Source organism: Staurois parvus, unplaced genomic scaffold (genome assembly GCF_062004578.1).
Source record: "Staurois parvus isolate SC_StPar_1 unplaced genomic scaffold, SC_StPar_1.0 ptg000071l, whole genome shotgun sequence".
Lineage (NCBI taxonomy): Eukaryota > Metazoa > Chordata > Amphibia > Anura > Ranidae > Staurois > Staurois parvus.
In genome coordinates, this window is record NW_028317867.1 from 4559774 (window position 1) to 4586027 (window position 26254).

General features: G+C 44.7%; 1 protein-coding gene across 2 annotated transcripts in view; it reads left to right on the plus strand.

Moving 5' to 3' along the window:
- The window catches only part of PAICS (phosphoribosylaminoimidazole carboxylase and phosphoribosylaminoimidazolesuccinocarboxamide synthase), a 71804-nt gene that overhangs the window by 7710 nt on the left and 37840 nt on the right, over positions 1–26254 (plus strand). For both annotated transcript variants that reach the window (XM_089669282.1, XM_089669283.1), the window contains exons 2-3: positions 348–785; positions 20086–20163. In XM_089669282.1, coding sequence (XP_089525408.1) covers positions 348–785; positions 20086–20163 — 516 coding nt within the window. The remainder of the gene's footprint in view (positions 1–347; positions 786–20085; positions 20164–26254) is intronic.

Genomic DNA, 26254 nt, shown 5'->3' on the forward strand with positions numbered 1-26254 from the left:
GGAATGTCAGCAGGCAGGATGCGTGCCAGAGGGTATGATAGTAGACACTATATGAAAGAAAGAAAGAAGTCCCAGGGGCAATGACAAGAGGCAGATTGTGCAGGAGAAAAATGACAGCGGGCACTGTATGCAGGAGAAGACTGGCATGATGGTGAGCTGTATGTGCTAGAGGGTATGGTGTTATTTGTACTGGCGATAGTGGAAATATGGCGGTTTTGCACCCTGATCATGTGAATGTTGTTTTTCACATCCATACACAAACGTTTTATACATAGAACCCAAAATATATTGATGTATTTTGCTACAGCCTTCAATATAAATTATTATTTTTTTCCTCCTTATGCCAGATCTGCAGAGTCCCGAAGGAGGTACCAATGATCTGCTGCTTGTACCAGCCGTTCATAATGAGGGAGGAAAGCATTGGTCTGCTAGGGAGACACTAGCACTCATCAACATTTGGTCTGACAAGAGTATAAAGGGGCAGCTGAAAGGAACTGTCAGGAACCAGAAGATTTTTGAGCACATTGCAAGTCTTCTCCAGCAAGCAGGGATAGACAGAGATTGGAGGCAGTGCCGGACTAAATATAAAAATTTGAAACATGAGTATGCTGTGGTGAAGAAGGCTCATGACTCTGGGAACCGATGGAAGACAATGAAATATTTCAAAGAACTGGATGCTATTCTATCAGGCAAACCATCTGGGTGCAGGAAGATTAATGACAGACCATCATCACTGCCATGCCCCAGACCTGTTCCTTCTACTGTTGCTGCTGACTGTCTTGCAGGTGAGTTGGAGATGTCATTTTATAATGGAAATGATGGCCTCCATCATACTTAATCTGTCAATGTTTTATCCAGTCTGCCAAATTTTATATTTCCTGAGAATCTATTTGCTGTACAAAATACAAAGAAGTGACAACTAAACAGTAAGCATTTTGTAGAGAAAAAATTGGGAATTTATTATTTTTATTCCACAGGAGCTGCAAAGCATTGCACACACTATCAATGGATTGGGGGTGTAATGTCAGGCTCCTGCAAACTCTTCCTCCAGCTCTCTGCCCGTACCTCTGTATGGGCTTTCAGTTAGAGAGCTTATCAATGGACTAAGGCTCCATGCACACTAGTCATTTTTTTTTTTTAGCTCCTAGAAGCTGTTATTAGCAATTTTCTCTGCTCCTAGAAGCTGAATAGTGTTATTGTATGTCTCTGTGCACACTAGAGCTTCTGCATCTAAGAGCAGAAAAACATTTTTTGTAGAGTTTTTGGGAACGTTTTTCCAGCAGAAAAAAATGCTACGAAAACACTCCTCACAGCTTTTTTTTCTAGCTTTTTTTTTTTCCTCTACATGTACTCTAAACATGCTAATAAAACATAAACGCTATTACCAGCAATTTTTTAGCATGTATTTTTTTCCAGCGTTTTTTGGGTGCCTGGAGCCTAAGGCTAGGTTCACATATATGTGGATGGTGCGGCTGCGGATCCGCATGAAAATCCGTGCAGCCGCACCACCCGCACAGAGGAATGCAGATCCGCGGGCGGGTGCTATTAGTTTTAATGGCACGCTTCCCGCACTGGAAAACGCAACCGTACTGGGAACCGAGGTTCCCATGCGGGCTGCGTTTTCAGAAGAAGTGCAGGGGCTTCTTCCCTGCGTGTCACGGGGCACGGGAGTTCATTCAAATGAATGGACTCTCGTGCCCATGCAAAACGCATCCCGCACGGCCGCATATTTGTGAACCAGGGGTAAAAGTGCAGTGATTAACCACATTTGTGTTCTTTTGCTAACTCTAACTACAAGCCCAGCTGTCATGTAGTTTATTAATTCGAGGCTAGTAATTATAGCACTAGACCTTCTGTGTAAATCTAAAGTGGTAACCTGTAAAGGTTTTTAAAGCATCGCCTATGGATATTTAAAGATTTACAGTTGCAAGAAAAAGTATGTGAACCCCTTTGGATTACGTGGAGTTTTGCATGAATTGGGCATAAAATGTGCTCTGAACATCATCTAAGTCACAACAATAGAAGAACACAGTCTGCTGAACATAATACTACACAAACATTAGATGTTGCCATGGTTTAATTGCACATAACATGTAAACATTCACAGTGCAGGGAGGAAAAAGTATGTGAGGCCCTAGCTTAATGACTTCTCCCAGAGCTAATTGGAGCCAGGAGTGAGCCAACCTTGACTCCAATCAGTGTGATGATATTGGATGTGTTGCTGACAGCTGTCCTACCCTTAAAAAACACACACCTGTTTTGGGTTTACTGGTTTCAAGAAGAACTGTCTGATGTGAACCATGCCTCACAGAAAAGAGCTCTCAGAAGACCTACGATCAGGAATTGTTGACTTGCATGAAGCTGGAAAGGGTTACAAAAGTATCTCCAAAAGCCTTGATGTTCATGTGTCCACGGTAAGACAGACTGTCTACAAATGGAGAAAGTTTAGCACTGTTGCTACTCTCCCTAGGCATGGTCGTCCTGTAAAAATGACTGCACGAGCACAGCGCAGAATGCTGCATGAGGTAAAGAAGAATCCCAGAGTGTCAGCTAAAGACCTACAGAAATCTCTGGCACATGCTAACATTTTTGTTGACACATCTACAATAAGGAAAACATTAAACAAGAAGGGAGTACATGGGAGGACACCACTGAGGAAGCCATTGCTGTCCAAAAAGAATATTGCAGCATGTTTGAAGTTTGCAAAAGAGCACCTGGATGTTCCACAGCACTACTGGCAAAATATACTGTGGACAGATGAAACTAAGATTGAGTTGTTTGGGAAGAACACACAACACTATATGTGGAGAAAAAAAGGCACAGCACACCAACATCAAAACCTCATCCCCACTGTAAAACATGGCGGAGGGAGCATCATGGTTTGGGGCTGCTTTGCTGCCTCAGGGCCTGGACGGATTGTTGTCATTGATGGGAAAATGAATTCCAGAGTTTATCAAGACATTTTGCAGGAAAACGTACGACCATCTGTCCGCCAACTGAAGCTCCGCAGGGGATGAGTGATGCAACAGGACAATGACCCAAAGCATACAAGTAATTCAACAAAACAATGGCTGCAACAGCACAGAATACGCCTTCTGGAGTGGCCCAGTCAGAGTCCTGACCTCAACCCGATTGAAATGCTGTGGCATGACCTTAAGAGAGCGATTCACACCAGACATCCCAAGAATATTGCTACACTGAAACAGTTTTGTGAAGAGGAGTGGTCCAAAATTACTCCAGATCGTTGTGCAGGTCTGATCTGCAACTACAGGAAACGTTTGGTTGAGGTTATTGCTGCCAAAGGAGGGTCAATCAGTTAAGTCCAAGGGTTCACATACTTTTTCCTCCCTGCACTGTGAATGTTTACATGTTATGTGCAATTAAACCATGGCAACATCTAATGTTTGTGTAGTATTATGTTCAGCAGACTGTGTTCTTCTATTGTTGTGACTTAGATGACGTTCAGAGCACATTTTATGCCCAATTCAAGCAAAACTCCACGTAATCCCAAGGGGTTCACATACTTTTTCTTGCAACTGTACATAGCTTGTTGCCGTTGGACTTACGTGCTCAATTTTAAAGCATGTCATGCATGGTATCTATTTACTCAGCATAACATCCTGTTTATATTTTATCAAACAATTGGGCAATATATTGTGTTTTTGTGCCTTACAATTCAAAAAAGTGTATTTTAAAAAAAAAATAGTTGTTTGAAAAATCTCTGCACAGCTACTTTGTGACATAAATAATTGCAACGCCCACCATATTACTCTGTAGAGCCTCTGCTTTACAAAAAATATATATAATGTTTGGGGATTCAAAGTAGTTTTCTAGTAAAAAAACTTTTGTTAATTTAAAGCAAAAGTCAGAAAAGGCTTGGTCTTCAAGTGGTTAGAAAAGTGGGTGCTGTGTGGCAAAAGCTTCTAATGTTGGCCCTGAAATGCCAGGATAGTAGAAGCACCCCCCAAATGGCCCCTTTTTGGAGAGTAAACACTCCAAAGTATTTGCTAAGGGGCATGGTGATCTCATTTGTTGCCACAAGTTTTTGGAAGATGAAGAAAGAAAACAAAAATTTATTTTTTCTTTTTTACAATCCTGTGACAAAAAAATGGTATCTGAAAAATACTCACCATGCTTCGTATCAAATTCCTTGGATTGTCTACTTTGTCATGTGTTTGTATTATCCTTGCATTTTAGGGCCTCTTAAACTGTGATAGGTAGTGAAGAAGTGACATGAGGAAATATGCCCTTTGAAAGCCTGAAGGTGGTCTTTGGATTTTGGGGGCCTGTATGTGGCTAGGCTGCCAAAAAGTCTCTCACATGTAGTATCCCCATACTTAGGAGAAGTATCAGAATGTGTTTTGGGGTGTTATTCCACATATACCCATGGCATGTGTGAGCAATATATAATTTTAAGTGACAACGTTGTGTAAAAAAGAAAAAAAAATAGTTTTGTAATTTTCCCAAAATTTGGGGCAAAACATAAAATCTTCCATGGACTCTCAGCAAATTCCTTGGGGTGTCTACTCTCCAAAAAGGAGTCATTTTGGGGGATTTTGTACCACCCTGGCATCTTATAACCTCAAGATATCTAATAGACAGTCAGAAAGTAAAAAGCTGCATAAATTCCATCATATATACCATCGTTTGTAGACATTATAACTTTCATACAAACCAATAAAATATAAATGTTTTGGGATTTTTTTTTTTACCAAAGATATGTAGCAGAATACATTTTTGCCTAAATTTATGACTAAATTTGAGTTTATTGAATATGTTTTATATCATAAAGTAGAAAATGTTTTTTTTTCTAAATTGTTGGTCTTTTTAAATTTATATCACAAAAAATAAAAATCCCACCAAAAGACAGATCTATTGGTGTGAAAAAATGACATTTTTCATTTGAGTACAGTATTGCATGATCACGCAATTGCCAGTTGAAGTAGAGCAGTGCCGAATAGCAAAAAATGGCCTGGTCAGGAAGGGAAGTCATTTTGTAAAGCGCTGCGCAAACTGTTGGTGCTATATAAATCCTGTATAATAATAATAAAGCCACTTTAGAGGAAAAGGGCATATAGGCAGTAAAACTGTAGAAAAAGCATGGTGCCTGGAATTGGGCTTTAAACCTTTTTATTGTCAGAGCCATTTTTGCATTTTATGCACCCCTGTTTTAAATATCGTTTTAGGTCTGAAGATTAGTTAAAACCCCCAAAACATGATATATTTTTCAGTAAAGTGCATAAAAGTAGGAGCATGACCAAATCAGCTAAACAGCTCAAAAAGCAAACGCCAAACAATAAAGTGTATCACGGGCAGAATCTAAATACAATAATGTCAGTGGTGATCCATGAAGTGCAGTAGTAAATGATGTTACAATAAACATATAAAATCTGAGATATATAAATAGGATAGAACTCTTCATCAATGTCTGTGGTTAAACGTGCTATTTATATAGTCAAATATCCATAAATGGAAACAATTGTCTGTGAAACCATAAGGGGCAGTATAATGAAGGTGCAGAGTGCAAATGTGCTGATGATCACACAAAAGAATCCACCACCTCTCTCTATACATTTATTTATTTTTTGTTAGGAGCCTGCAGAGCATTGCACCCATGATTAGCAGATCATCGGTGTAATGCCATGGTCCTGCAGACTGTGTGCCTGTCTGCCATACCTCCAGCAGGCAGCTACACAATGCCAGGAAGCTCAATAAACTACCTAAAGAGCTCAACAGAACTCTGGCAGTTCATTTAGAACTACAAACCGACAGCCGCAAAAAGCTGTCAGAACTTGTAGTTTTCCCATTCACAGAATGATTATGACAGCCAGCGGGAGAAGATCCCCTGCTAGATGTCAAAACGGGGGATCTGGAGGGGGGGGGGGAGATCGGTGCATTTTGAACATGTTACACCCATATTCAGGGTGTAACATGTTACAAAAGGTGAACTTATCCTTTAATGCATTAGGGTAAAAAACCTTTGGATCGTAGATTCCCCCCCACAGCCCCACCCTAAATATTCACCTGAGCCCAATCTCGGTCCAGTGCTGTGCACGTCTGCAGCAGCTCTTCTCCCTCTCCCAGCTTTCACAGGCTTGGCTGATAGCAGCGGGACCCATTGGCTCCTGCTCCTGTAAGTCAAAACATGTGAGCAGGGGGGCAGGGCCGAGCCAGGCTGTGTGTGTGAAGAGGCACAAACAGCCCACCTAGTGAGCGAGCCCACATGAATACCCCCATAGGAAGCGACTGGGGTCCCAAAATAAGGAAGATCCATTGCACAGAGCGAGTAATTATGATGTTTGTTATTTTTAAAATGTAACCTTTAATATCACTTTAAGTTGTGTGCACCTGTGAAATGACAATGAACTTCAGTACTCAAAATTTTCCATAGGCAATACTTGAAAAGCCTATACAGGTCATCAGTTTAGAGTTAACCCTGAATAGTGGGCCTAGAATTGTTACTCTCAATCCTGTGTGCAAGGCGATACTGTATGTAGCATGTAGCACAATATATATACTTAGCGGGTGTATTTATGTTTATATATGAGTGGGAGAGCCTGAATATTTTTTTTTTTTTTTTTTTGCCTGTTTGGAACTTCTACATTTTTTTTTTTTCCCCACAAATCTTTATATCTTCAGTCATCTTCCAGGACAGCACACCTGAGAGGTGACTAGCTCCACCTGACAGCAAACAATCAAACATTGACAGAGTTTAAATTCCCTGCCTTTTCTTCCCCTCCTCAGTTTTTGATTTTGTTTTACTGCAGCGAATCGTTTATTTTCCTCTGACCGAAGGCCTGGGGCTGGAAGGTCCACCCTGAGCCGGAGAGGGCAGGCTATAGCTGGGGTCACTTACCCACTCCAGGGGTTCTCAATACAGAGGAACTCCCCAGGCACCAGGGAGGAGTGCCTGGCGTTCCCGGGATGATCATCCTACCTCCCTGTTCTGGGGCAACGGAGAAGTCTGTCCAGGACAGGACTGGGCCGCGAGGTAGCTCTCGCGGGTATGCGAATTTCTGGCTGGCATTTCTGGAGCGGTGCACCCCTGTTGGGTGGTGGGGCGGCTAGTCCACGGCTAGTCTGCCTGAAGCCCAGTGGGCAGAAGGCAGGGAGAGCAGGGCCATGCGCAGGACCAGAAGTAGGAGCGGGGCTGCATTCCAAACCTCGCTGCCAGCACACTTCCAGTGATGGTGGTACTTCTGCCCTAAAGTTGACAGCATTGTTCGGTGTTCTCTCTTCCTTAGGAGGCCGGTTAGTAGCCTCCAGGATTTACCCCTGTAAATGGACCCAGGGCCCAGCAAAGGCAATGCAGTCCCAAATAGCTTGCTAGGGATGGAAGAGAAGGCAGTGGCTGCAGCCAGTGAGAAGACCACGGGTGGTGAGTCTGACTCGGTTGGTGGGGGAGAGGAGGTGAGGTAGGTCCTTACCCACTCCCCTACAGTGCCCGGGGGGGGGAATCCTTTAAATGGCCAGTGGCACAGATTTCGGTTTTGATCTCTTTAAAGTTTAAGCCTTCCTGTTAGCCGTGACAATGGCAAGGATAGGTGACTTCCAGAGTCTGTCAATCAAGAAACCCTTCCTAGTAGTAATGGCGGACAGGGTAGTGCTTTGACAGGATCTCCTTTATTTGCCCAAGGTAGCATTTCGATTCTACAGGACACAAGAGAAGAGATTGTCCTACCGTCTTTGTCAAAACCCTAAGAATGTAAGGTAAAAGCGTTTTCATTGTTTAGATGTCAGAAGGTGTATGCTGACACATTCAGATAGAGTAAGTGACTTCAGGAAGTCGAGTCACCTTTTTGATTTGCTTAGCGGCCCGAGGAAGAGTCAGCAAGCATCTTAACCAACAATAGCTAGATGGATCAGACAAGCCATCTGCTTAGCTTACGAGCATTCAGGGGTTTCAGTTCCTTTACACCTGAGGGCTCACTCTACTAGATCACTGGTGACCTCTTGGGCGGAGAGGGCCGGAGCATCGTTTTAACAGATCTGCTGAGCAGCCACATGGAAAAGCCAGGACACCTTCGTGAGACACTTCAGAGTAGAGCGGTTGTCACCACAGGACCTGGCATTCAGCAGGAAGGTATTACAGGCAGTAGCCCCCCCCTCCCAAGGTAGGCCTGGGTTCCTTGCTTATCATCTTTGGTTTGCTGTCCTGGAAGGTTACTGGAGAAAAGTACCAGTTACTTACGGTATTTCTGGGAAATCTTCCAGGACGGCAGGCCTACTTCCCACCCGTATCTGCAGTTGATTAAATTGAGGTAGAATACCTTTCATGCACCAGAGTGCAGGAATACTCTTGCATAAACTGAGGAGGGGAGGAAAAGGCGGGGAATTTAAACTGTCAATTTTTTATTGTGTTGCCTATCAGGTGGAGCTAGTCATCTCTCAGGTGTGCCTTCCTGGGAGATTTCCCAGAAACACCATTACCGGTAAGTGTAACTGGTACTTTATCACACAGGGGATAACAATTATTACAGATCAAAGTGAGCCTGTCCAGGGGTGTGGAAATTTACTTGTTCGGGGACTAAATTGGTGTCCCAATCTACTTGTCCGTTATGACAATCTACTTGTCCTGATAAAAAAAAAAATAAATTTAACCAAAACTGTATTTAAATCTGCTTTAAGTAATGTCTGGGGCTTTTAAAAAGAAAAGAAGCTTTATGGCGAATTAAACGTTTAATATTTTTAACATTGCTCTGCTTATCTCCTCCTCCCCTCTCTGCCTGTCTCCAGCCCCACCCCTGGGGACTAGCAGGAAGAGGAGAGACCTTGCAGTGTAATGAGCACCTATTGGCTGCTCGTTAGGAAAGGGGAGTGTCCGACTTATCCTTTATCCATTTCACTGCCAGAGCTGTCTTTGCGTTATTTGCACACATTTAAAAAAATAATTTTAGACACAAAATCCCCAAAACATGATATATTTTCTGAAATCAGAGAACCTAGAGAATAAAATAGTTGTAGTTCCAATTTTTTATGTCACATGATACTATCACACTTAAGTTAATTTTAGGGCACAAAAAGCAATAAATTATCCAATTTGTTTGTAAAATATAAAAGATGAGGTTGCAGCAAGTAAATGGATATCCAACATGTCAAACCTTAAATTTGCATTCGCATCCCCCGGCACCCATCAAACCAGCCTTGGGCCCGCAGATGGGCAAGCGAAGCCTGGGACATATAGCAGGAAAGAGGCTGACACTGTGGGCTTCCCCCTCCCCTCTAGCCGACGGTGAGCCTGGCCGCAGATGGGAAGCGGAGCCCGTGAAACCTCACACCGGAGGCGCGGAGAGGCTGGCACTGTGTGAAAGCAATCGGCGGCAGCGCTGCCGCCGATTGCTTCACCTGACCGGTGAGCCCTGCTGCTTGCCCACAGCAGGGCTAAAGGCCAAAAAAACTACCTGCCCGGCGCCCGGAACTACATGTCCCGGGCGTCGGGTGATAGGAATTGCACATCACTGCTGTCATAAAAAAACAAAAACAAAACCCCTATGAGACAAGAAATACATAGGATTTTAACTGTACCATACCATTATATAGAGTAAAAAGTATATTTTTATTTGTAAACAATCACGTAAAGATATTTTACATTTAGAACAACCCCAGGATAAGGGGGTTCTTTTACTCACAAATGGCATCCGTGGAAACAATCTGTGCTTTCATATGACTATATATTTTGTCAGCATACACAATAGTTAGCAATTGTGGTTATTGTGTAAAAGGATATATAAATATGTATAATCCTTAATGAAAATGGTTTGCATGTGTTTTGATAGTTTTCTTCGTATTTTCAGACACACAATATCAGCTTCTTCCTGAAGAAGTGGGTGTTGTCCCGCAAAACGCGTAGAAGATACTATTTGTTGCAGTCCCCATGAATATGCCATAATTGGGGTGACATCACCTATTATATATTCTATCTAGTGCTGTACTACTAATGTGTGTAATTTGTAGTATGCCAAAACGTTCTTAAGTCCTCTGGTCTTATCCTGGGGTTTTTATAAATGTAAATTATTTTATACGTGATTGTTTAAAAATAAAAATATACTTTTTACTATATACAATGGTGTGGTACCATTATAGGCCTATGTATTTACTGTCTCATCTGTTTTGTTTTTTTGGGACAGACTCACTTTGATGACATCAGGGGTCGGTGACAGCTGGACCCGGAACTGATGTTTTACACGTCTCAAAGAAATAAGACATCCTATTGTGCATACTTCCATGCTCTGTAGGATGGAAGTATGATGTAGGCTTCTTGTTGGAAGCATACAGTATGTCGAAAAGATTTTAGTGTAGAGTTAAAATTGAAAATTAAACACTGAGATGAATATAGGGCACATGTGTGAAATACTTCAGCAAACTAGGTAAGAGAGCACAGCCTGACGAGTTCTCTAGCTGTGCTGGGAACTCAGCCTGTTCTCCTCCAATGAATAGACTTTTGCTGGCAACCTATCCGCGCACAGTGGGAAGTTTAGTTGCTAATTCTGCTCTTCTAGCTCTTATGCATTTGAGAACAGAGGGAATGTGATCTTCACTATAGCTTACAGAGCTGTCACTTTCCCCAGAGTTAAAGGAAGCTTTGTTTCTTTTAAGAAACTAAAAGGAAACATTGTTTCTTTTAACTTGCAGAAATAAACTTTCTCTTTTAGCTGGGGAAAAGTGACAGCTGAATCTCTGAGCTACAGTGAAGTAAAAAAAAAAAGAAGCAGTAATTACATTTTATAACCGGCACCATAATAAATAAAAAAACGGCGTGGGGTCTCCCCTTCCATCCATACCAAGCTCTTCGGGTCTGGTATGGATTTTGAGGGAACTCCCACGGCAAAATTTGTTTTTAAAAATGGTGTGGGGGCCCCCCCAAAATGCATACCAGACCCTTATCCGAGCATGCAGACCAGCAGGTCAGGAAAGGCGAGGACCATAACAGGCCACATTCCCTCAACATGGGGGGGTGCTTTGTCCCCATGTTGATGAGGGCAAGGGCCCCTTGCCTGCTCCGGTGGTTTGACAGTTCTTAAATAGGTAAGGGGTGGGGCCACCCGGGAACATCAATGATGTCACATGGGGCGGTGTCACTCGGGTGATGTCCCCGGGTAGCCCTGCCCCTTACCTATTTAAGAACTGCGAAACCACCGAAGCAAGCAGACGGCTGGAAGCCACTGCCGGAAGTGGAACCTTTTTTTTTTCTTTCGGGTCGGCAGCGGCGAGCATCGTGATTGACATTGGATCTACTGCGTGGGACATTCTTTTAGTTTTTTTTTCTTTTAATAAAGAACTTGTCAAATACCATTGTTATGATCCGCCAGGTGGTGCCTCAGGCTGCCAACTGACAGACCTACTCAGAGCGTAGGGTCTAAGCCCGGGCTGTGCTTTCACCAGAGCCCCTGATGGTGGGGATGGACTTGAAACAGTCCCGGGCCAGGTCACGACCTCCGAGCAGGCCCGGCAGTGGCTGAGGAGACCTTTGGGGACAGGTACCGGGAGAGCCAGATATGAAGAGGATGGCGGCCCCAGCAGGGTAGTAACGGATCGTGGGCCCGTGAGGGTAAGCGGGGTACAGAATCGGTAGGCGAGAGTAGTCGGGTCACACGCAGGGTCAGCAGGGAAGTCAATCCGTAGAATGGTCAGGGCAATCCGGGTCAAACGCAGGAGCAGGCAGAATAGTCAGGACAATCCGGGTCAAACGCAGGAGCAGGCAGAGTAGTCAGGACAATCCTGGTCAAACGCAGGAGCAGGCAGAATAGTCAGGGTCAATCAGGGTCACAAGATAGGTGCAGGAACTCAGGATCACAGGAAGACCTTGCGGCAATCTGTGACAGGGCATCTTTAAATAGTGCGCCCTGCACTGTCATTGGCCGGCTAGGACGCGCCTCCGGCTGTCATTGGACGCCTGAGGCGCGCCCGCGGCTCCTACTAGTGCCTGTGTCCCGGCGCGATCTGCCGCCAATGCGCGTGCGCGAGGGACAGAGCCGCGATCGCGGACCATGGAGCCGCGATCCCTGACATTGCCCCCCCCCAATGGGCACCCTCTGGGAGCCCCACTGATCTCTCCACCGCGGGTGAGCACGAAAAAAACTCCCGGATGAGCCTGGGCGCGTGGACGTTCTGGGCGGGTTCCCATGAGTTCTCCTCAGGGCCATATCCCTTCCATTTTATCAGGAACTGTGTCTGGCCCCCCCTCCTTCGGCAACTGAGGATAGTCTCCACTTCATATTGCTCCTGGTCACCTATAGTGACTGCCTCGGGAGGTTTGGATTCACGGTCCGGGAAGGGATCCGGTCTGGATGGCTTCAGGAGAGATACATGGAAGACAGGATGTATCTTGAAGGTCTGCGGAAGCTCGAGTTCGTAGGCCACCTCGTTAACTACTCGCTTTACCGGAAAGGGGCCGATGTACTTGGGTCCCAGCTTCCTTGAAGGACATAGCATCTTCAAGTTGGTTGTTGCTAGCCAAACCTGATCCCCTGGATGAAGCAGTAATTCTCCTCTTCTCTTTCGGTCGAATGCCCTTTTACCGTCCTCTTGGGCTTTAGCGATGGCTTCCTGAATCGTCATGTTATTGACAGAAAAGAAGTTCAAGATGTCTTGAGATGCTGGTACCGGATTCTCAGGCATCAGATCAGGGAGGAATGTGGGATGATACCCATAATTGGAAAAGAACGGGGATTGACCCGTGGCTGAGTGACTCGAGTTGTTGTACGCGAATTCCGCGGAAGGCAGCAACGACAGCCAGTCGTCCTGAAGGTAGGATGTGTAGCACCGTAAGTACTGTTCCAGCGTCTGGTTTGTCCTCTCAGTTTGGCCGTTGGTCTGTGGATGGTAGGCGGATGAAAGCGACAGCTTGATTCCCAGCGATTTACATAAGGCGTTCCAGAACCTGGAGGTGAATTGGACCCCCCTATCTGATACTATATCTTCGGGAACACCATGAAGCCTAACCACTTCCTTGATGAAGATCCGTGCCGTTTCCGGTGCTGATGGGGTCTTCTCCAGGGGCACGAAATGTGCCATCTTTGAGAAGCGGTCGACGATCACCATTATTGCAGTGTAGCCCTGGGATGGTGGAAGTTCGACCATGAAATCCATGGCTATCATTTGCCAGGCCCGCTTGGGTATGGGTAATGGACGTAACAATCCCCATGCCCTGCTCCTGGAGGGCTTGTTCCTTTGACAGGTGGAACACGTTCGGACGTACTGCTCACAATCCTTGATCATGTCTGGCCACCAGAACGAGCGCCGTAGCAGATCCAGAGTCTTCGTTACCCCGAAGTGGCCCGCCATAGGATGGTCGTGGCAGTGCCCTAAGACCAAGGTTCGCACTTCTTCTGGGACCATGATCCGGTCTTCCTTCCAAAATAGCCCACCGTGGCTCTGGAGGGGTGATTCAGACGGAACTGGTAGTCCTACAGAAGCATCGAGAAGCCGGGAGCGAAGTTCCGTCTGTAGAGCGAGGAAACTCCCAGAAGGTAAGATGGTGTCAGGTACCACAGCGTCGTCGGGGTCCTCAAACATGCGGGACAGAGCGTCTGGTTTAGTGTTCTTAGTACCGGGTCGGTACGTTATATGGAATGAGAATCGAGAGAAGAAAAGTGCCCATCTCGCTTGGCGAGGTCTCAGTCGTTTTGCCGTTCTCAAATATTCAAGGTTTTTGTGATCTGTGAATATTAGGATTGGGTGTGTGGCTCCTTCCAGTAAATACCTCCATTCTTCAAGAGCAGTTTTAATGGCCAGGAGCTCCCGATCTCCAATGTCGTAGTTACGTTCCGCTGGAGTCAACTTCCTGGAGAAGAACGCCACAGGGTGCAGAAGTTCCTTGGTACCATTCCTTTGGGACAAAACCGCCCCTACCGCATTTTCGGAGGCGTCCACTTCCAACACATATGGGAGAGAAGCATCTGGATGGCAGAGAATGGGAGCAGAGGTGAACAATTCTTTGAGCTTTTCGAAGGCTGTCTGCGCTTCGGGAGTCCACTTAAAGCGGACCCCTTGTTTCGTCAGTTGCGTGATCGGGGAGACCAGACCGGAGAAGTTCCTAATAAACTTCCTGTAAAAGTTGGAAAAACCGATGAAACGCTGTACCCCCTTTTTGTCGGCGGGTATTGGCCAATCTAAGATCGCCGTGACTTTCTGGGGATCCATCGCGACCCCCGCGGAAGAGAGAACCAGTCCCAAGAATGTGGTTTCGTGCTGTTCGAAACAGCACTTTTCTGCCTTTGCGTATAGCCCGTGTTGACGCAACCGTTCTAATACCCGTATCACGTGACCCCGATGAACCTCCAGTGAGGGGGAAAAAATTAAGATGTCATCCAAATAAACCACCACAAAAATATCAAGAAGGTCACGAAAAACATCGTTGATAAAGTGCTGAAAGGTCGCCGGTGCATTACAGAGCCCGAACGGCATCACCAAGTACTCGTAGTGACCGAATCTCGTACGGAACGCCGTCTTCCACTCATCCCCCTCCCTGATACGGACAAGGTTATAGGCCCCCCGCAGGTCTAATTTAGTGAATATCGTTGCCGATCTCAATCTCTGGAGGAGCTCGGGGACTAGGGGTAAAGGATAACGATTCTTTACCGTTATTTTGTTCAGGTCACGGTAGTCTATGCAGGGCCGTAACGATTTGTCCTTCTTCTCTACGAAGAATAACCCGGCCCCGGCTGGGGATGTGGATGGACGAATAAATCCCTTCCGAAGGTTCTCATCAATGTATTCCCTCAGTACTCCTGATTCTGCTTCGGACAAGGGAAAGATACGGCCGAATGAGATTTCAGATCCGGGTAGGAGGTCTATGGGGCAGTCGTAGTAACGGTGCGGAGGGAGAACGTCAGCTCCTCGCTTACTAAAGATGTCTAAGAAGTCATGGTAGGCCGGGGGAATAACCTGGGATAGATCGGTGTCACCATCCAAGCACAGGAGGAACCGGGGAACCACGGATCCTGTGACGTGGCAGTGACTCAAACAATAGGGTGAGCAAAATTGAACTGTTCCCTTTTCCCAGTCAATCTGGGGGTTATGGGCCCTCAGCCAAGGGAGGCCCAGAATGACTGGAAAAAGGGGGGATGCGATGGCATCCAAACGGAGGAACTCCTGGTGATGGTCTGCCATTGTGGTGAAAATGGGTGGTGTCTCCTGGTCCACCACCCCTGATTTTATACGGGACCCATCTGCCAAGAAGATGTTGAACCCCCTTTCTTTGGTCTGGAGAGGGATTTTTTGCCGGTGGGCAAAAGTCAGATCGATGAAGCAACTACAGGCTCCTGAGTCAACGATTGCGGTCACCGACAATGTTCCTCCGGGGAGCTGTAAAGACACAGGAATGGCCAGGTAACTCGACTGATCATCCCTTCCTGCGGGTAGAGTAAAAGGAACGGGCGTGGACTTACTCATTTTAGCAGGACAGGAGCGCACCTGATGACCAGCTTCCCCGCAGTACAGACATAGGTTCTGTGATAGTCTCCTTTGACGTTCCTCGACCGATAAGTGGGAACGGGCCAATCCCAGCTGCATGGGTTCCGGGTTGTCCCCTGTTTCCGTGCTTCGCGGATGGTTCCCTGGGGTTGGAGCTGTATCTCTGGAAGGAATCCATGCCACCCTTTGACCCTGACTGCTCCTTTCCAGCCGACGTTCCCTTAGTCTACGGTCAATTTGAATGGCCAACTCAATCAGTTTTTCCAGGGAGTCAGGTAGGCCTACTCGCGCTAGTTCGTCCTTGAGAGACTCAGACAGCCCGATGCGGAACTGGTGACATAAGGCCGCATCGTTCCATCTGGTGTCTCCCATGCAACGCCTAAAATCGGACGCGTATTCTTCGGCTGTCCGGCGGCCCTGCCGCAGGGAGTATAGAGTCGCTTCTGCGGAAGCAGCTCGCTGAGGGTCGTCATACAAGACGGCCATGGCCCGAAAGAACTCGGTCACGGAGTCAAGATGGGGGTCGTGCTTCTCCATCAGACGGTGAGCCCAATCCTGGGGCTCATCCTGAAGGAGGGAGACTATAAACCCCACCTTGACGGTCTCAGAGGTGAACGTGCGGGGTTGTAAGTCAAAGTATAGGGTGCAGGCGTTCCGGAAGGCTCGGAAGCGGCTCCGGTCACCACGGAATCGTTCCGGCAGAGGAACGCGGGGTTCAGGAGCTAGGGATGTGGCCACCGCTCCGGATACCGGGTTAGCGGGAGGTCCTGCAGGTGGAGGACTCTGAGCAGGGGGAGTCAGGGGGGCTAATGACTCCATGCGGTCCTCCAGTCGGGCGCAGCGACTGTGGAAGTTCTGAAAAGCCTGGGTCAAGGTGGCCAGGTGCTGACAAATATCCTCTAGGGACGCCGGTCCACTTCCTGGCTCTGTCATGGCCGCAAGGTACTGTTATGATCCGCCAGGTGGTGCCTCAGGCTGCCAACTGACAGACCTACTCAGAGCGTGGGGTCTAAGCCCGGGCTGTGCTTTCACCAGAGCCCCTGATGGTGGGGATGGACTTGAAACAGTGCCTGTGTCCCGGCGCGATCTGCCGCCAATGCGCATGCGCGAGGGACAGAGCCGCGATCGCGGACCATGGAGCCGCGATCCCTGACAACCATGTCCTGTCATTTTTCACACTACACTTTTTGTTTTTTGTGAATGAGTATCGGGACCATGTACCCCATACTCATTCAAATGGGGGGGGGGAGCGGGATCTGGGGGCAGATTCCGATAAGCCCCGTACCCGCAGACCCCCTCAACCAACGGCCAGGGTTCTGGGGAAGAGGCCCTTGTCCCCATCAACATGGGGACAAGGTGCTTTGGGGGGGGGAGCCCCCTGCCCAAAAGCACCCCCCCATGTTGAGGTCATGTGGCCTGGTATGGTTCAGGAGGGGGGAGGGGTGCTCGCTTGCCCCCCCCCCTCCTTTCCTGACCTGCTGGGCTGTATGCTCGGATAAGGGTCTGGATTTTGGGGGGGACTCCCACGCCATTTTATTTTTATTTTGGCATGGGAGTTCTCTTCAAAATCCATACCACACCTGAAGGGCTTGGTATGGATGGGAGGGGGGACCCCACGCTGTTTATTTCTTTTTTTTAATTGCCGGCAATTCTTTTACATTCAGCTGTTAGTGGGGAACCCCACTGACAGCTGAAACATTAACACATGGTTATCACTACTAAAATACTGCATGACTTGATAAAATAACTCATGCGGTATTTTAGTAGTGTTTACTTTTTTCTGACCTCAGGAACGGAGTAATTGGTTTTCAATGCATTCCTATGGGAAACGGCATTTCGGTTTACAAATTTTCGCTATACGAAAAGTCCCGTAGAACGAATTAAATTCGTATACCGAGGTATGCCTGTATAATGTTTTCTATATTTATACCCAAATTCTGTGTGCAGTCCGCCCTTATACTTACCTGAGTCCAATCTTGATCCAGCGCTGTGCAACAGCTCTCTCTCTCTCCTTAATGAAGATCTAGGCAGCAGCGGGAGCCATTGGCTTCTATTGTTGTCAATCAAAGCCAGTAAGGAGAGAGCGGGGATGGGGGCTGAGGCTGTGTCTCAATGATGGCTTGCTGCGGGGCACAGAGCGAGTATGTCAAGTTTAATATTTAAAAAATTCCTTTAGAATCACTTTAATTTATTGTTACGTGAAGATCTGCCCACTTGAAATTAAACTTTCATTTTCCTTTAAATGCAAGCAATATAGACAGTGCTACCAAGGTTAAAACAAGGAAGAAACATTTATATTTTATTGCAGTTTTAGAAAATGAGATCACTTCGAAATGGAGAAGTACAATGTTAACTATAATGTAACCTTAACCATTAGGTTTGTCAATACAAATAATCAAAATAATTTACTACTAACAGAGCAAGCCACATTCCACCCATTTCTCTTCTTCTCCCCTCCCTTAGGGCTCATGCACATGGATGAAAAATGTGCTACATTCATATCTGTAAAAAAATTTTTTTGTTTCTTTTTGCTGATCTGAATACAGTTATGTGATATGCCATGCGCCCTGTGACGTGGGAGATGTTATAGCTCAGTGGTAGATGCATTTTCAAGTGAGTTCACACCAGCCAGGGACTAGATTTAAGGGCCTGGTAGCCCACTTTTAATAAAATATAAAATGGAAAGTCCATAACATGGGTTCTTCTCCAGCAATATGTACAAATGCAAAAATGCTAGCCGTCTGGCTCTTAAACTCTCAGTCAGCTTTAATTGCATTACCTCTGCTTTGTACACTGGTCACCCAGACCATAGGTTCTCCAGTGCAGATGGCTTCACTCTAACGCCCTGTAGCCACAGTTCCTCTGGCCTTAGTCCTCAGACCAGGATCTGTCTCTTGCAGACAATCATGCTCTGCCTGCCACATGCAGCCTCATGGACTCCTGTATGAGACCTCCTGTCTCTTTTGGGTGGAGCCCTGAGGTATTCCCAAACCTCCATTATAAGGCCTGTGTGCACCTGAGTACACACCCTGCTGGTCCTCCACAAAACCCAGACACTGGGTTGGAAATTTCATCCTGCCCAAGACATTATGGAATTTCCAAACTATGGAGACCCAAGAGTTACATATGTACATTGTACACACAAGATTTTTTTGTAGGATTTTGCTGTCTGCAAGATCCTACTTCCATACATTCCTTCTTTCCTCCCTTTGCCAATTACTGCCGCTTCCATCCATGCCCTCTCCAGAGTGAGAATATATGGACGTAAGGCAAAATGACCAGGCAAAATGTTTACATCCTTTTAACTAGGTCAGAAAAAACAGAAAAGGGTACAAACCTTATCCTTCCTTTTTGTTTTTTTCTTTTTTTAAAAAATCGGACCTAGATGATGGTACCGTAATGTAAGCAAACACACGGCCATTTACATCCCCCTGCCCATAGACTAACAGTGAGCTTCCAGTCAGATTCGCCTGAAAAAACTGACAGGTGGATCTGATCGGACTGCTTGCATGAAAGGATCGTAAGGCTAAATTCACACCTGTGTGGCTGCACGGGCATGAGAGCCCATTCATTTGCCCCAGAACACACAGGAAAGAAGTCCTTGCACTATTTTTTAAATCACAGCCTGTATGGGAACCGAGGTTCCCAGTACGGTTGTGATTTCCATTGCGGGTGGCATGCCATTAGGATTAATGGTACACGCCCGTGGGTCCCGTACTTCTCTGTGTGGGTGGTTGTGGCTGCAGCTGCCCATATTTGTGCAGGTCGCGCAGCGGAACCCACACAGATGTGAACCTAGCCTAACAGCTTAGAAACACCTGCTGTGTTTTTACATTAAAAGCTGCCAAGATTCTGATAAAATAGAAAGTAATTTGATTTCAGATTTCAGTTCTTCTGTTGTGGACTTTGAAGATGATTTTTTCCACAATACCTAAAGCTGCAGAGGTAAATTGTGAATCTTTTTTTTTTTACTTACTTTTACTTAATGTGCCTATTTTGGTCACAGATTCACTTTAATGTTATGATATTCTGATTCAATTCAAGTATTCAGTCAGACATTTTTAGATGTTCAAATTTATTTTTTGTCTAGTTTGCAAAAACATTCTGTGTACTAGGCTTTCCATGTGTCCCACACCATCCGCTCCATGAATTTGCTTTCCTCCTTCTAGAAGCCTACATGGAGCTTTAAGACCCTTTTACACTGGTGCCGTTTTGCCATGCTTTTCCATGGTACGAAAAGCACATAAAAAACTATTCCCTATTAAATTCTATGTAACTGTTCACACTGCAGTTGTGCTGCGCTCTTAAAAGTCACCTTCAACAAAAAGTCAAAAAGTCACCTTCAATTGTAAGTCAATGAAAACACATCAAATTCACATCAGTGTGAAAGGGCCCTTCGTGAAAAAAAAGGCATCTCTTTCAATAGGCTTTTCATCACTGATATGTAGGGATGCTGGGGCTGCTTTTCTTATAACAACTTCAATAATATAATACCAGAGTTTGTGATCTGTAAATATAGCAACCACATAATGGCAAGCTAAGTCCTCTACACCTAGAGAGTCTTTGCATGGTTTACAGAAAAAAGGCAAGCCTGTGATATAGTAAGTGCTATACAGCCTATTACAGTCTGTTTAAGGTTGTTAAAATGCTACATGTATGTCTTATATTTAGGTCATATCTCTGAAATTCCAGAAGGAAACCCCATGGATCATAATACTTCCAACATAAAGCAGGAGCCTAATACCAGTGGTAAGATATTACATTTGTTGTCCATGCCTGGAATTATGAGATTTCAAAAAAAATCTTGCTTTTGTTAAGTGGCCTGCATAAGCCTTTCTTATAACTGCTGATTTCTTGCAAGCACTTCTGATTTATGTATTGTACTGCCGTTTTTACTTTAGAGACAGTTATTAGAACTGATAGGGACATCTTTCACTGTTACATAAGGGGACATCAAAGGAAAACTAATAATGGTATTTTCAGTGAGCACACTGAGATTTTTATCATAATATTTAGCTGTAACTTTCATATTTTTCCCTTGCTTGCATTTGGTTGTTGTATTTCTTCAAACTTTGCTTTATTAGCATATGCCGTGCCAGTACAGAGACTTTAAAGCGTATCTAAACCTAAAAAAACAAAATGATATATTGAAGCTTAACAGACCTTAGAAGTGATGGCTGTGTTAATTATTTTCCAGGTTTTTTCCTTCTATTTTTACCTGCTAATCCAGAAAATAACACGCTTGCTGTTGCTTTTGTAACTACTCTCATTTCTCCACTGTATCTATGTAGATAGCCAGGACTGCCACACAGGCTGGACTTCAGTCATGTCTGCATTTTGTTCATCTCCATTACATGGTAATTTTATGGGATTCGTGGAGAGAATAAAGGACAGCACATACTGATAACGTCACTGTATGCAAGTGTTGTTCAGGACCACAATGACAGTCCCCGCCTGAAGACTGCCTCCTGTAATGCAGTTCACCCAATAGGCCTTAGGCTGGCCAAGCATTATACAATTTTCTTGTATAATTTTTTCCTTTAGATTCACCAGAACTATATAGTATATAGGTCAAACCTAAAGACTTTCAATTTGTATGCAATCGAGCAGGCCCTTGCACTACATAGTTGAAGGTAAATCTAAAGGTAATTGAATAGGAAAATTGTATACTGTATGGCCAGCTTTAGTTTCTGATAGTCATTCCAGTTGTTCAGAATAATAAAACTTGTGCATACAATGGGTATCGGTCCTTTATTCCGTTAGCCTGTCAGCGTGTCTAGAGTGTGGATGGCTCCGTTCTATGCCCGGAAACTGACATTCAGGTGACAGCAGGAGCTCTAGCTTGGAGAAGGAAGCTCTTATTTTGTGAAAACATAATGGGATTAGTAGTTTACAAAAGAAAAATAAGGTTGCTTGTGCTTTCAGTTCAGCTCACAGAAAGCGACAAGGACACTGCATTTCTGGCAAGAACAACAGGTATTTTATGTACTTGCTATAAATGTTCTTGGTCTGGGAAAAAAAAATAAAACAAATGCAGCAGTCACATCTTAAAAACAGTATGCTGCAGTATATTAAATATTTTGTTTTTTTCTGGATTTAGATATGCTTTTAAGGCAACAGATATGAAAGTAACCCCCTGCAGAAGGATTATGGAATTCTGAGTAATGGTATATTTTACATTACAGACCGGTAAGTAAATGCCCTGTCAACTAGATGTTTAAGGCAAACACACAGCCTTTGGATAGTACCATTTTGGCCTCATGAGTTCAACCAGTTCTTTGCATATACATGCATATGAGAGCTAGGCAACTAGTAATTTTTTGAAGCTGTCAGTAAAGGAAGCCTCTATATCAGGGGTCTCCAAACTTTTCAAACAAAGGGCCAGTTTACTGTCCTTCAGACTTTACGAGGGCTGGATTGTGGCCATCTGGGGTAGAAAATGTCCCGGGCCCAGCATCAGTGAGAATAAACATGGCCTCAGGGTTGGTGGTCAGTAGGAGGAGGATTAGTGCCCCATTGTTGGTATTAGTGGGTCGAATAGTACACCATTATTGGTATCAGTGGAAGAAATAATGCATCATTGTTGGTGTCCGTGTAAGAATCCGTGCCTCTATCACTGGAAGGAATAGTGTCCCTAGGGCCAGATAAAGGCATGCAAAGGGCCGAATCTGGCCCTTGGGACGCAGTTTGGAGACCCCTGCTCTATAAAAAAAAAAAAACTAAAATTATATATATACAGTATATAATTTTTTTTTTTTTTTTTTTGTCAGCTTCACATAACTAGAGGGAGCATTTACAAATCATCATATGCAAATAACCCCACCTAAAAAGTCTCTTTGCTCTGTGTAAATGGTCCAGTTAATAAACCGGTCAGCCTGCTTCTGAATTTTGGGACTCACTACTGAGATTCAGAAAAGTGTATCTTTTTTACATTTTAGGTAAAAAATACATTTCCCAATAAATGTAACATGCAACATTATATAAAAATGAGCACTTTCCTTAAAATGGAGCTCCACTCAAATCTGAAAAAAAATAAAAAAACAGCCACTGACCTGTCCTATGATCTTGTGGTGTGTTCACACCAGCCGAGTTCACCGGCCATCCTCTCTCCCCTGTGTCAGCATCTTAAGTGTGCGCACCCGGCTGTGACTGTGGCTTCACATTCGGGAGCCCACTGCACATGCAGGAGTAGCGCTGCTCCTTGTGAATGGTCCCATAGCCTTCTGGGACCTGTCATGTGTTCCAGAAGACTGTGGGGATGGGGGGAGGATAACTTCCACTTCCAAATGTCTAGGCTGTCAGAGTGGGAGCAGGAAGCTGTCAAAATCGGGTACCCGCTCCCCAGAGGTGTCAATTCCATGCAGGGGACCAGTCCTTAATGTGGAATTTCCCCTTTTGGGTGGAGCTCCGCTTTAAGTAAGATCTCTATTTCCAGAAGACAGTAGATCTTTTAACGTAGCCACACATACCAAGCAACTTTGCAAATATAAACGTTTGTTCTCTGTCTTTTCTTTCCTTGTGTTTTGAGAACTGTCATCAGAATTCTATGCCAGAAGTCTTACAGTATGTCTGTGCAGATAAGGAAAAAAAACAACAAAAGGCATCTGCTTTATATAGCTATTTACAGTCATGGCCGAAATTGTTGGCACCCTTGATATTTCTCCAGGAAATCATGTATTTCTCACGAAACGTATTGCATTAACACATGTTTTGCTATACACATGTTTATTCCCTTTGTGTGTATTGGGACAAAACAAAAAAAGGGAGGAAAGAAAGCAAATTCGACATAATGTCACACAAACCTCCAAAAATGGGCTGGACAAAAGTATTGGCACCCTTTCACAACTGCGGATAAATAAGAATGTTACAAGCATGTGATGCTCCTGTAAACTCACCTGGGGCAAGTAACAGGTGTGGGCAATATAGAAATCACACCTGAAAGCAGATAAAAAGGAGAGACGTTCACTTAACCTTTGCATTGTGTGTCTGTCTGTGCCACACTAAGCATGGACAACAGAAAGAGGAGACGAGAACTGTCTGAGGACCTGAGAACCAAAATTGTGGCAAAATATCAACAATCTCAAGGTTACAAGTCCATCTCCAGAGAACTAGATTTGCCTTTGTCCACAGTGCGCAACATTATCAAGAAGTTTGCAACCCATGGCACTGTAGCTAATCTCCCTGGTCGTGGACGGATGAGGAAAATTGATGAAAGATTGCAACGCAGAATAGTCCGGATGGTGGATAAGCAGCCCCAAACATGTTCCAAAGACATTCAAGCTGTCCTGCAGGCTCAGGGAGCATCAGTGTCAGCGCGAACTATCCGTCGACATTTAAATGAAATGAAACGCTATGGCAGGAGACCCAGGAGGACCCCACTGCTGACACAGAGACATAAAAAAGCAAGACTACAGTTTGCCAAAATGTACTTGAGTAAGCCAAAAGCCTTCTGGGAAAACGTCTTGTGGACAGATGAGACCAAGATAGAGCTTTTCGGTAAAGCACATCATTCTACTGTTTACCGAAAACGGAATGAGGCCTACAAAGAACAAAACACAGTACCTACGGTAAAATATGGTGGAGGTTCAATGATGTTTTGGGGTTGTTTTGCTGCCTCTGGCACTGGGTGCCTTGACTGTGTGCAAGGCATCATGAAATCTGAGGATTACCAAAGGATTTTGGGTCGCACTGTAGGGCCCAGTGTCAGAAAGCTGGGTTTGCGTCCAAGATCCTGGGTCTTCCAGCAGGACAATGACCCCAAACATACGTCAAAAAGCACTCAGAAATGGATGGCAAAGAAGCGCTGGAGAGTTCTGAAGTGGCCAGCAATGAGCCCAGATCTAAATCCCATTGAACACCTGTGGAGAGATCTTAAAATTGCTGTTGGGAAAAGGTGTCCTTCCAATAAGAGAGACCTGGAGCTGTTTGCAAAGGAAGAGTGGTCCAAAATTCCGGGTGAGAGGTGTCAGAAGCTTATTGATGGTTATAGGAAGCGACTGATTTCAGTTATGTTTTCCAAAGGGTGTGCAACCAAATATTAAGTTAAGGGTGCCAATACTTTTGTCCAGCCCATTTTTGGGGTTTTGTGTGACATTATGTCATATTTGCTTTTCTGCCTCTGTTTTATATTTGTTCCAATACATACAAAGGGAATAAACATGTGTATAGCAAAACATGTGTTAATGCAATACCTTTTTTGTGTGAAATACTTGATTTTCAGGAAAAATATCAAGGGTGCCAACAATTTCGGCCATGACTGTATATCAAATAATCCTGAGCATCTAAGATATTGACAACCACTATGTGGCACATAGCCTTGCAAAATACCATAAGTGCGTTTCCACACACACCAATAAAGCCACTGGGTTTAAAGCCTAACTTTATTTATTGAAGTTTGCATTAAAAAGAGGCTATTCCCAACAGTATGTGAGATGTGTGAACTTGTAAGTAGAGACTGTTAATGAAGTAAAGTTGTTGGAATATTCCAATGTAATAACACCCTTCCAAAATCATGTGGCTCTAATGAATGGTCAGGATATTTCACTTGTTGTCTCAGTGTCTCATCCAGCAGCTTATGACAAACGGATGATAGGGAAATCACATATACTATATAGATATGGGACTTTGGCTGTTCTCTGCAGGGTACAACAACTATTTGCAAGACTTAACTGCTCCGTAAAACCAAGCATTCTACTAACCCAGCCGCTTACCTAGTATGCACTAGTGCTTGCTTCTCTAAGTGACCAAGTAGAGACTCACAGGTAGGGGGAAATGAGCTTGTCCAAATCTTCACTCAAAGGAGTCTTGTGCTCACTTACAAAAAAAAAATGCTAAGTGTTCAAACTATAACCCAACATGTTTCGCTGCTTAAAACAAAGAGCTTTGTCAGGGGTGCATTAATGTGTAAAAAAAAAAAAAAAATATATATATATATATATATATATATCAGCATCAAATTCCTGAAATGGTGTCCATTACCATGTGGCTGCTATGACCACATGGTGAAAGTAACCAGCAAAATGGTGGTTCATCCCCATTGATTCCTATATATAGCAAAGATGTCCTCTATGCCTCGACCCTTCTTAGGTGGCAGCACATGCTCAGTAAATACTGGCCATTTGTTAAAACAAGGATTTAACTGATAGCAGCAGGATCCTTTGGTTCCCACTGCTCTCATAGTTTCCTGTGAGACCAGGAAAATGGGACAGCACTGAATTGTGAGAGGACTCAGGTAAGTATTTAGAAAGGGTGGAGGGCACAACAAGTGGTAGGACTTTTTTTTTACCTTAATGCAGGAAATGATTAAGTTAAAACAATTTAACTTTAGAACCACTTTAATTGTAAAGATATGATCTTAAACAATGAACATTTTGTACTAGGCTAGTGGTCTCCAAACTGCAGCCGGGGGGCCAGATGTTGCCCTTTGTATGCCTTTATCTGGCCCTTGGGGCACTATTCCACCAACTGACAATAATGATAGGAAACCATTCCTCCCACTGATACCAAAGATAGGAAACCATTCCTCCCACTGATACCAATGATGGGGCACCTTTCCTTCCACAGACACCAATGATGGCACACAATTGCTCCCACTGATACCAATAATAGGGCACTATTCCTCCCACTGATACCAGTGATAGGACATTATTCCTCCCACTGATACCAATGATGGGGCACCATTTCTTCCACTGACACCAGTGATGGAGCACTATTCCTCCAGCTAATACAAATGATGGGGCACTATTCCTCCCACTGACACCAATGATGGAGCACTATTCCTTCCATTGACACCAGTGATGTTGCACTATTCCTCCCACTGACAACAGTGATGGGGCACCAT